Source organism: Penaeus chinensis, chromosome 43 (assembly GCF_019202785.1).
Source record: "Penaeus chinensis breed Huanghai No. 1 chromosome 43, ASM1920278v2, whole genome shotgun sequence".
NCBI lineage: Eukaryota > Metazoa > Arthropoda > Malacostraca > Decapoda > Penaeidae > Penaeus > Penaeus chinensis.
In genome coordinates, this window is record NC_061861.1 from 18830093 (window position 1) to 18842592 (window position 12500).

At 40.0% G+C, this 12500-nt stretch overlaps 1 protein-coding gene across 1 annotated transcript in view; it reads left to right on the forward strand.

Annotated features, from left to right (window-relative positions):
- LOC125048277 (titin homolog) overlaps positions 1 to 8239 on the forward strand; it is a 15751-nt gene extending 7512 nt beyond the window's left edge. Inside the window, exon 3 of the mRNA XM_047646900.1 lies at positions 3083 to 8239. Coding sequence (XP_047502856.1) covers positions 3083 to 7822 — 4740 coding nt within the window. The 3' untranslated portion in view covers positions 7823 to 8239. The remainder of the gene's footprint in view (positions 1 to 3082) is intronic.
- Positions 8240 to 12500: the final 4261 nt, after the last annotated feature.

The following is a 12500-nucleotide window of genomic DNA, read 5'->3' on the forward strand; positions in this document are numbered from 1 at the left end:
CCCCAGGCACTTATACAGCTGACTGGCAATAGGTAGTGGATGCCCGATAATATTTAAATACCCACACAGACTTTCTGGTGACTTATCTCCCTGTTTGGACGACCACCAACTTTAGGCTGGAACATGAGTTTGAGTATATTGTTGGTCTAGGGAGATATAAGTAAAGTATTTATAGATTCTATTCTCATCCATGAGATTAGGGATTGAGTGATTCACTCCCCGTTATTCATGTATCCAGAGGTTGTATTTTGGTCACCTTGTAGTCAGGGGATTTAAGTGTACCTCTGAAACTGAATAACATAAACTGCAGGTGTTATTATGGGACTCGTTCTAGAGGTGAAAGAAATAGTATATAATGAGCACTATATTTGCTGTATAGGTATTTTTCAGAAGTTAATATTGCCTTCTGACTCTGATAGAGGTATTTGCTTTTTTTTTATAGGAGTCACTGTATTAGTATTTATCACATAATTGAGAACTTTTATGCTTGAACAAGATGAGGATAAAGATGAAGCTGATTGCACACTGCCTAAAACAGACTGACTCTGTAATACAGACACTTATCAATATGTATCATAAATATACTTGAATACATTACTCTATGAATGTCATATATTGATAAAGTCTTGCTAAGAGATCATTACTTGTGTGAAAAATGGTTATCCTCTAAAGGGTATGTTCTGTAAATAAGTAAATTGAAAATAATGGATGACAGGTGTTTTATATGGCAGATGTTGTGTGTGTCAGGTGCTCTGTGTGTTTCCAGTATATTAACACAAAAAGAATGACTATGCTTCCCTTCCTCTCAATTTTCTTTCTTTCATTCGAGAGGTCAGCGATGTTTGGCAACTTTTCTAATTAGTATTGCATTTTCCTTATTTTTCATCACCAACTTGTCAGTCATCAGCTATATACTTTGCACTATTCTGTCAAATATATCTTTATGGGTTGGTTTCATCTGTTCAGTCCTCTGTAGATGTGGCACACCAGCTGTTCTCTTATACAGTTCCCAGAAAAAAACTGTGCTGGATTTCTTGAATTTCTGAACCAAAATCTATATTGAGAGTGGAAAATGTCACAGTCACAGTCACATTCCAGCAACCTGTGGAAATATTGGAACTTTTTGTCCTGCATCATGTACGTCCTCACTGAAGTGTGGCTGAATTTAAGAGGGATGACCTTTAGGGGATAGAGAACCCAGGATGGTTATCAGATCATTTTATATGGCAGAACATGATTTGGGAAGAAAAAAAATGGGGTAATAGCATGTGTAAAAGGACCATTGATTAATATTGCTAAAAAACTGGTGGTGCCTTGGGAAAATGTGTTTGTACTTGTGGTTTCCTTATAAAAGAAACATTAAGTAGTGTGCATCAACTTAGTTATAAGACTTGTATGTGATTTCCTTCTGTTGTTCAGTAGATGTGGTTATGTTCATTTTAAGCAGATTTGCTATAGGAAGTTAGAGAATTCAGTAAATGTTTAAATAATTTTTATCAAAATAACTTTAAAGTCAGGAATATGGTCATTTGATGTAAATATATTTTACTCTTATGACAGTAAAGAAACATGTTGCTTCTTTCACTTTAAATGTTAAAATATTGATCGTATACATATTGCTGTGTGCACTAAAATGCAAGACACTATTTACATATGTGTTACCTTCATACATTTGGACATATGTGTTGGAAAGTCTGGGGGGGGGGGGGAGACTCTCGTTATGTGTATGTGAAGCATGGATGAAAAAAATCAAATTAATAAGAAACAAGAAAATAGTAGCAAGGAATCAGTCCTAATAGTTTTTATATGGTGAATGTAGTAATGTTATTAGCTGTGTAGATCTGATGTTTAAACTATGGAATATGGGAACTTGCTATGTAGATCAGACATTTGAGCAATAGAATACAGGAATGTGATGCCTCTTATTATGTAATTATGATATTTTATCAAGAAGATGTATTTGAATATGCTGTATTATCAAGAGGTAGAAGAGCTTTCATGATCAGCCATTGTGATAGAAATGAACTTCAAAATTAAAAATGCTGAGTCCTGTGCAAATTATTGGAATAAGAGGCCATGGTTTCTTGTGAATTTTAGTACGGTAGAGTCCTCACAGGTAGGGCTTGTGCGGCACTTGTCTCTGCGTCTGTTATACAACATAAATGCTTGCACATGACCCAAAATCTGGGCATTCGATTTGTTTTGATGGCGAGTCTCTGGGGTGTGTGGGTTGTAGGGACTTGTGACCTCCTTTTCTGCATAAGTGTTTTTTTTACTTTTTGGCCATTTTTCAAGGTCTTGTCATTTGATAGGCTGTGTTCAGCTGGTAATAGACTTTTCCTTGCACAGGTTTCATATCATCTCTAGGTAGTCTGTAACTGTGCAACAAGAATAACTATAAGTAACGTTTATTTATTTGTGTGATTTTATTTATATTTTTGTAAGCTCTGTTATTCTAATTTTGGTATCAGTAACTTTACGTTGGTTGAATCACTATAGCTAAGTGTATTATTTTCCTAAAAAGTTATGTTTTAAAAATATCATAAAAGAGTTGTAGGCATGTTACATTTTCAAAAATTCCTCTTATACATACATGTCTATATGTATAGCAACATCACCCCCCCCCCCCTCCCCAATACACACACACACACAATAGAATTATTTTGTTTAGTAAAGGAATGTAATCATACTGTCATACTCCTTGCATGTGGCGCCAGTTCTGTTTACATGCCTCGTGATATTGATTTGACCCAATCCTGTTGTTATGAGTGTGTTTCCTTCTTCCTTTTTTATTTCTCCTCTGTCTTATCCCCTTTTTACATTTTCTTATTGCATACTGGTATGAATGCAAGAAAATCAGACATTGCATATTACTTTTATCATTCTGTTTCTGCCATTTGTTTTTTTAGTAATTAATCTCTGTTTATATATTCATTTGTTTTTGTATTAATTAATTGTGCTTGTATTTTACCTGAAAATTCTTCCTTGAAGAGAATAAGTTTTCTTATTCTTGTTCTTGTTATTATTATTCAAGAACTACATGAAGAAATAACTTATTAATGATTCTGCTCCTCCCTCACAGATGCTCCCAGGGAGTGTGGAAGGAGGTGGACCATCAGCCATAAGCGTGATGGTCACAACCATAACCACCCCAACGACCTTGTCAACCAGGGAAACCCTCAACAACATGGACTCCGTGAGGCGCCGGAGCTCTCCCATAAAGCTGGTGGGATTGGGTGGGCTGGAGCGGCAGAACTACTGCTGCGGGCACTGGTTCCCCTCCTCCAAGAGCTACCACCGCCACTTGGCCGAGAAAGCTGCCTCTGACCTGACGCACGAGATGAAGCTGATCGAGATTGGCATGATCCGGTGCACCAGCTGCTCTATGTGGGTTCACATGGACAGCATGAGCGGCCACTTGAGGAAGGTTCATAGCATTGTGAAGGTGGCCAAGAACACCACCAAAGTGCTGCCCGCAAGCACCGCCAAGGACATAATGGGGATAAGTGGGGAGACCCTCAAGAGCGGGACAAATTTCGTGATCAAAGTCAGCGGGCAGGCTGGGGCTCGCAACACAAATGGGGATGTCAGTGCAGTCGCAAACTCTAGTGGCTTGAAATTAGTGACGACCAGTAGTGGCAGCCTGTACCAGAAAGTGCAACTCCAGCAGGCGGTAAATTCTGGTTCAAGTAAACTTTTGCTTCCAAAGACTGGGGTCTCTAATAGCATACCACTTGTTAGCCTCGGACCACGAATAGTTATGAAGTCAGCCGTCAAAGCAGTTGCGGCAAGCAACTCTGTTCAGATGAGTAGTGGTAGTAAGATCATTCCATTACAAAGTAGTGGTCAGGTGATTCCAGCAGCGAGAACTATGGCGGGCATGACTACAGTGCAGATAGCGGGGGGGACTATGTTAGCTTCTAGTAGTGGCACCAGCCAGACCTCTTCTGTGCCTACATCATTTGTACAAAGTAAAAAGTCAGCCAATCTTAATGGACAGAATTTTGGTAGATTAATCAAGAAATGTGCAACTTTGAAACCAAAAAATCAGCCTGTGGTGGATGTCCAGCCCGCAGACAATAACAGCCTGGAAACGTATTCAAAGACTAAAGACAGAGGAAAGGCTTCGATAAGTGGTGATCTGAATGTGAAACCTGCTCAGTCCAAGAAAAGCCGGAAGCAGGTGTTACAGCCCAGTATAGAACCCGAAGCCAGTTTACTCTCTGTCTCCCCGTCAGTGTTGAAGCTGAAAAAGAAAGGGAGAAAGCTGTCAGGTGATGTGGAAGTGTTTGCGGAGGATAAAGTCAGTAGTCCCAAGCCTTCAGTAAACCACAAGGGCTACAGAAGAAAACTGAAAGATAATCCTATTGAAAACAATACCCCCAAATCTTCTAAGCAAAATACCAAAGGAATGAGAGGTGGCATGAAGAAAAAGAGGGGCCCAGGACGACCTCGCAAAGAGCGGGTGATCGAGACGCCAGATCTTTCCGAGATTGATTCCCTGTTTAATGAAGTGGATAAAGAGGATGCCGAAAATGAACCTTATTTAATGACCAAAGAGGAAGAAAATATTCCCACAGTGGAGTTGGACCTTTTCACTTTACCTTCGCTGAATGAACAGGTCTCGGTTCTCCTCACAGAACCTCAGAATCCTAACTTTAAGGTGTATGCTAGTATGGATGCTATTTTTGTTGGGGACTCTGCACTGGGGGATGTTACGAACCAAATTGGCTATGTGACTGATGCCAATAATGTTGTTTATGTTAACCCTAGCCACTTTTTGTTCCCAAACGTTGAAGATCTGGAGAACTTTGTACCAAGTCCGATTGTCACCATGAAGGGTAACAAGATTGGGGTGAATCCGAGCAAAGTGTGCAAATTGAATACCAGTAAACCAGTGGCACCAACCATGCTGAGAGAAAACAAATTTGTCACATCAAGTCACCCAAGAGAGGCCTCTAGTTCAGAACTAAATGTTGAAAAGGTTAGTGTAGACGAAAGAGAATCTCAAGTCCCAAGTGCTAAGTTGAAAGGGCCCGAAAGAGTTCCAATAAGTCCTGGTTCAGAACTTGACCAGACTGGCCTTTTAAGCATGAAGCCTCTCAGAGCGACCAAAGCAGATCCTGTTCGCAGTGAACAAACAAATCCAGATACAGTAGCCTTAGGTACGACCAGTGACAGTAGTGTTCGTGAAATTTTGTGTCCTAGCGCGAGTGATACATTGAATTCCGTAAGTCTAGACAATAGTAGTTCAAGAAACTCACAAACAGAAACTGCAGGGAAAAAGGTGGAGAAAAGAGAGGTTTCTGTTGTCTCAAAAGTTGCTCAATCCAAGGGTGAAGATCTGTTCTTTTCCTGTAAGAATACCATTGAAATGCCAGTCAATATCTGTGAGGGTGATGGGGAAGGGGATCAGTCTCAAGATGAGTTTGCAACGAGTGAAGACTCGTTATCTTGTGATTTGTCAGAGAAATCGGAGGAAAAACCTGCTTACACTTCAGAAACTGCAAAATTATTGTTATATTCACTCGAAACCATAACAGGTGCTTCCTCAGAAAATAAGGACACAAGGGACCAAATTATAACTGATAGTAAAGATTGGACAGATGAAGGAGTAAGCACAGAGAGAGACACTGTACCTGAAGCAAGTGAATTAGATGTTAATTTAGAAAGCAAAGATGCCGAGAGAGAAAGTGTGCCGTCGGTCGAAAAGTCAGAAACGTGTTCAGAGTTAGAAGCCATTGAGGAAGAAATTGGTGTCAATGACAAATCAGAAAGTACTTTAAGTTTTGCTGATAAGGAACCCACAGAGGCAAGAGACAGTGATAGGAAAGTCAGTACAGTAATTCCAAGGAGAAGATCGAGAACGAGATCAGCGGACATCACATTAGGGCCTGTGAAAGCCAGTCCTCAAAACTCAGGCCTTCAGAATTTCGAAAACGTGAACAAAAAGCCACAGCTTAGAACAAGGACACGACAAAAGAGTGATAGCGCTGTCTTAAGTGAGACCCATGAGAAAATCCAGGACTTCAGCACATTGAAGGAGCTGTGCAGAAGTGACATAGATGTGCAGAAAAGATTGGAACATGCAGGGGAAACTGAGAAAACCGTACTTGATACTGTCAAAGAGAAGGAGAGTTTGCTTTGTTCCAATACAAATGTATTAGCACAAAATCATAACGATACCCCTGTTCCTGAAACTCTGGCCCAGAGTGGAGATTTACAAGACTATCCCATGGCACCCAAAGATAGTAGTACAGAAACGGTTTCCAACCTAGTTAGTGAGGAAAGTACTGTGTTTATGCCTGCTGAAGAGGAAGAGCCAATCATAGACCAAAGTGCAAAACCAGTTTCTGTAGATCCAGTTCGTAAGAAGGTTGGTCGGCCGAGAAAGAAGAGAAGAGGTAAATTATTAGAATCTTCAGATGTCAAGGTATTAAAGGACACCGTAGAAGCAGAGCCATCTGTAGTGCCTGTAAGTAAAGAAGAGGTCAAACAGAGTGTCTCTGAAAATGTACCAGAGAGTAGGCCAGTGAGAGAGAGGCGACCCAGTTCTAAGTTGATTGAAAGTTTGTCTTTTGAGAGTACAAAGAAAAACAAATCTCCCAGAGCTGCCTTGGACCATCAGTCATGGACAAATCTGGATTCAGATGAATTCATCGATAAGCAGCAGGAGCAAGACACTTGCCAGGAAGAGCGGATTTCCAGAATATCGTGTGTTCCGACTCAACTGCTGCTGGATGACAAGGACAATGAGGTATTAGACAAAGATTATGTATCCCCAGTAAGGGGCGCTGACCTCTCGCCATCAAGGGAGTGGCACGGCAGAGGAGCCAAGCTAAAGGCTCAGGTCCTCATACAAGACCAGCAAGCGGGCGTAACCGATTCTCAGATCCTCCCCTCTAGTCTCGAGACTTCACCCAATCCCAAAGGTTCCCCTGGCTCTGCTGGTCCAGACACAGCACCCAGGCCCCCACAGCCAGAAGAGTGTCTTTCCTCGCACAGTTCTCCACCAAAGACTCACATTTCCAAATCTCCTATTAGTCCTAGATCTCTCAAGTCACCCAGGTCCCCCTCGCATGATGACCGGGAGTGGCAGGCGAGAAGAGCAAAACTCAAGGCTCAGGTTATGATAAGTGACCAACAGAGTGGACTTTCAGATTTCATTGTAGATTCAGCAGAAGAAGATCCTGTTGCCCCTGAAAGTGCTTCTCCACCTGTAAAGAAACTGAAGCTAGATGTTTCACCGGGTGCAACACGAGACATCAGGAGTTTCTTCTCTGTGTGCAAGTCTCCCGAGTCTGCAGATGCAGAACAGCCTGTTTCGCCCTTGTATGTGTCCCCATCCATCCAAAGCCCACCAGCACCAAGGAGTCACAAGAAAAGAATAAATAGATATTCAAATATGAAGACTGACATTCGATCCTTTTTCTCGGTTGACAATGCTGGTAAGAGAAAGTTAAAGTCTCCCCCACATCATTCTCCTAAATCATTAAGAATAAGTGACAGCATGCACAGTAAATCAACGAAGAGCTCGCCGAGAAAACAGGATGTGCAAGCAGTACAAAAGCTCCACCAGACTTTCGAAAAATTAGAAAAGGAAGCTTTTGATATTGCAGCTCCAGCTCTTCCAAGTAACCTCCAGAACTTTGAAGGATTTGAGAGGTGTTCTAGGCAGTCGGGTCTGAGAGCAAAATCTCTCCTTAGACTCGTGTCGTTGCTGGACATGAAGAGATGGTACCACTTAGGAAAGTTCCCCTTACCTGTTGATCACCTGTGCGATTGGAATGAAGAAGTCTTAAATTCCAATATCTTTGACTGAATTTGAATTAATTTTATTTCTGTGTTCTTGACAAGGTCTAAGGACGACTGATTTTGATTAGTTTGTCATCTGATTATGTAAATAGAAGATATAAGTATAAGAAAACTCTATTCTGGAAGTGTATCTTATCCAAGAAGTACTTCTTTTAAATATGTTATGTTAGGTGATACATTGAAAATGTTCTGTTTTCATAGTCCTTGCTATGACAGAAGAAAATATTTTCAGGAATCAGGTATTAAAGCTCTAAACTGTGACTTGAAATTGTACAAGATATTAACCTAAGTCTTCTGCTCGGTAGTGTATGTGGGATGTTCTGTGTATATTCATTATTTATTGCACATGTATGCAGTGAGGGTTTAGACTCTCCAGTAATTGAGTCGATTATAGTGGACAGAACGCGTATTTTAGTACAGGTAACTTTAAGCATTTTTTGTATGCTGCACCAAGTTCCATTTATAGATATTAATTTCTAAATATTTCATAAAAAGTGAATCAAGGTCCAGTGTTGAGGTTCTCTCCAGATGTAGTGAATCATTGGGGATTTTCGGGCACTTTAGTGAGTGGTTGTAACTTGTATGATACTATGACCTATATATAATGAGCTGGCTATCTGGGTTCAACGTTGTTTTTGATGTTATTCGTTGTTATCTTTTGGATGTTTAATACTTACACCTTTTTGTATATGTGTTCAAATCTTCTTTCTAAAAAATAAACAGACTCACAAGCAGAAATTGATAGCATATTTAGTTGGTGCAGATAATATTTATAATTTTTATTTTTATTATTATTTTTTTTTTTTTTTCATTCCCATCTTCTCTTTTTTCCTTTCTCTTCTACCCTCCCATCCCTTTCCCTCTTCTCTCCTCTCTCCTCTCTTCTCCCCTCTCTTCTCCTCCCTCTTTGCTTCTTTCTCTTCTTTCCTCTTCTCATCTCTTCTCGTCTCTTCTGTCGTGTTTTCTCTCTCCTCTATGCCTGTCTCCCCTCCTCTCTCTTCTATGCCTGTCTCCCCTCCTCTCTCTTCTCATCTCGTCTCCACTCTCCTCTCCCCCCGTTTTTCTTCCCCCCCTCTCCTCCCCCCCTTTTTTCTTCCCTGCTCTCTTTTCGTCATTTTACATTTGATAAACCAATGGCTTTTGTACTTCATTTCATGTGTGACTGAATTGTCACTGAAACTGATTTTTATAGTGTTGTGGACGCAGTTTGGTTGAAGCGAGCCAGTTCCTTGTTATGTATATCTGCATGGTCAGTACAGATGATGGTAGAGGAAGCCTTTTGTGTGTGAGTAGATGAATGGTATTATAGTAAATGGAGTAAATTACCAGTTGTTAAATTGTGCAGTCCTTCTGTTGATCTGTTGTCAACAACAGCCAAGGACTGCAGTATTTTGAAGCACTCGGTCATATTGACTTGGATTTTTCTTTTCTTTTCTTTTTTTCTTTTTCCTTTTTTTTTTTTCTCTCATTCGAAGATCTGATGGTTATATATATTGTTATATGTTAAGTTGGTTATCCAGTAATGTGGTGGATATTTTTTTTTTTTTTTTTTTTTTTCCCCACCCCCCACACTTTGAAGATCAGGATTTTTGAAAGTGGTATGGAAGTCTCCAGATGACGTGTTATACCTTTTAAATCAATCCGTACTGGGCTCGATCAGGTGCAGCTTATATTTTTTCTATTAGAATTTTGCTCCAGGCTGATTGAGCATCGTATTCTGACAGTTAGCCTTGTTTGGTCCAATATCCAATGATGTTGCAGATGAGATAAAAGAAAAAAAATATTTTTGTACAGTTTGCCTTCCTCTGCCAGTGTACAGCTTAGGTGGTATAGTCCATATTATTGTTGTGAGCTTCCAAGTAAAGACATGGAAACAATTTAAATATGTTTTTATATGTTATTCCCATGTAAAGAACAAGACTGTATGGGTTTTGCACCTATTACCCGAGATTTTTATTTGAGGTGAAAAGTTCACTAGACAATGGATGATGATTAACCCATTGCCATAAATGTCTTTACACATAGATGGCTCTGCCTTACCTGATTTCACCTTTCCTTGGATTGGCAGAAAAATGTATTTTTTACTAGTGCTATGAATATTGATGGTGTTATTTTGATTATAAATATTATAATTACTATAATGTTATAAACATTAGTAATAGCAAAATAAGATAACGTAAAATATTTTCGTAAATTAAAGAAAATGGTAAACGGGCGAGACAGGCTCATTGGTGATTTAGTACGTGTAGCCATCTATGTGTAAAAACAAACAAGTAAGCTCACCGTGGGCATGGACGTACATGCCATGCCCGTCGGGAATGGGTAAAGGAAAGTAAGATCAGTGAAAGTGAAAAGAAAAGTTGAAACAGGAAAATCCTTCCCATGATAATAACATGAAAGTAAATTTTGACTTTAATAATTGAGCAGTTTATGGAATTGCTTGTTATACATTCGGAAATGTATGTATGGAAATGTCACATAAAAAAAGATAATTGTTCAAGTAATGTTGAATTTATGCAAAGATGAAAGGAGGACATTTAACTAAACATTACAATTGTACTTCTTTACTAGATTATTTCAGTCTGAAGTTTTACAGGAAAGAAGTGTAAAAGCTGTATATCAGAAATCTGATTTATTGGTGTGACTACAACATACTTGCCAATCTTTGCACACTTAGACTCTTAAAAGATGTAGATTTCACAGAATTTACAATTTGAACATTTTCCCCAAAACAAAAGATACAGGAAAACACTAAAGTACATTTAACCCACATTGTTGGAGAGTACAAGTTTAGAAAAGAAAAAGAGGGTATCAGACTGATTAAAATTAAATGTGCATCACTTTAGCATAAAAACAATAATTAAACTATACTAAAACATGTGAGATAGGATTAGTAATTGACTCCTTGGTGACTAAGTACTTGAGGAGTTACCTATGTGGAAACCATATACTAAAACCACTTTTTTATTATTATTTTTTTTTTTTCCCTTTCTTTTTCTTTTTCTTTCACCATTCCTGTAATTGCTAAAATAGCAGTTTTTTTATAATTAATTTGTTGTGAAACTAACCCCCATATATTAATTTTTTGTTTTTTTTGTTTGCTTTTTTTGTTTATGGTAAATGCAATCCTAAACAAAAGAGGCTTTGAAAAGGAGAAATAACAAATCTTGGTAATTTTAGACCTTCTATTTTATGGTGGCTCTTCACCTCTCTCTTTTTCTCTTTCTCTCTTTCCTTCTCCTTCTTCTCCTTCTTCTCCTCCTCTTTCTTCTTCTCTTTCTTTATCTCTTTTGTCTCTTTCTCTTTCTCTCTTTTTCTCTGTCTCTCTTTCTCTCTGTCTCTCTTTCTCTCTGTCTCTGTCTCTCTTTCTCTCTGGCTCTCTTTCTCTCTGTCTCTGTCTCTCTGGCTCTCTGGCTCTCTTTCTCTCTGGCTCTCTGTCTCTCTGTGTCCCTGCCCCTGCCCCTGTCCCTGTCCGTCTCTCTCTCTCTCTCTCTCTCTCTCTCTCTCTCTCTCTCTCTCTCTCTCTCTCTCTCTCTCTCTCTCTCTCTCTCTCTCTCTCTCTCTCTCTCTCTCTCTCTCTCTCTCTCTCTCTCTCTCTCTCGGACTCGGACTCGGACTCGGACTCGGACTCGGACTCTCCTATGAAAAGGAGCATCAAAATTGCAGAGGCCACAACGATGTTTAGTGATATGTTGGTACATTTTGGTGTAAAATTCCACCACCACATATACGTCGATGATTACTATTCTTGCTGGAAGGGGATTGAAAACAAATATAACGGGTAGATTTGCTGCATGAAGTGATGTGCAATTTCAACTTTGGATGGAGAAGGGTTAATTTTTAATAGTTAAAACAAATGAATAGACATGAAAGGTTAGATAGCACTTCGGTAATGTATTGTAGCGAAAAGAGTGGAAATGAGTTAATGGATAGCACAAAATGTGTCGGATGTCAGTGGTCATAGAGCGCTTCAGGACATGGTAGGTGAAAAGGGATGAAAAGGGGGGGGGGGGGAGGTGGAATAAGACATGAATTAGTAAAAGGAGGGTTAAGGGCGAAGGGTGGTTGTATCAAATGGAGAGTATCTGTCTGAGGAAGGAAGAGGAACAGTGCAAAAGTGCCACAATGAAACATCCAAGCGGGTAATAAGGATATAAATGGGTGTGGGAGAATTAGGAGGAGAATACTCCGGGGAATGAAACGGGAACAGGGAAGGAGGTCAGAAGGGGGAGGATCCAGGAAGGAGTGGAAGAGAGGGAGTGAAAAGAAGGGGAACGGGGAGAGTAGGGGGGGGAAAGGAGGATGAGAGGATAGATGCCGGTTATTACTTTGAATGTAGAGGGAATGGGAGTAGAGAATGGAGGGGAATGGGAGAGGAGCATTTCCTTAGGTCATGTTAGGAAGTCTTGGATATCCTCAAAGAGTTTCTGGGCGGGAGTTGGGTGGAGAGGTCTGAGAAGAGTAGGTTTTCTTATTGAGGAGGTGAAAAGGAGACAAATATCCTAGGAGCAGAGGAAAAGGTGGCCGTAGAAGAGAGAGAGAGAGGGGGGGGGGGGTAGGGACCGGGGAAATGGCAGAAATCAGAGCATCTTGATTTAGAATGACAAAAGGCTGACTGGGAGAGAGAGAGAGAGGAGGTTGAGGTAGGATGGTAAGGGATAGGGGGGAAAGATCCTGGGGAGATG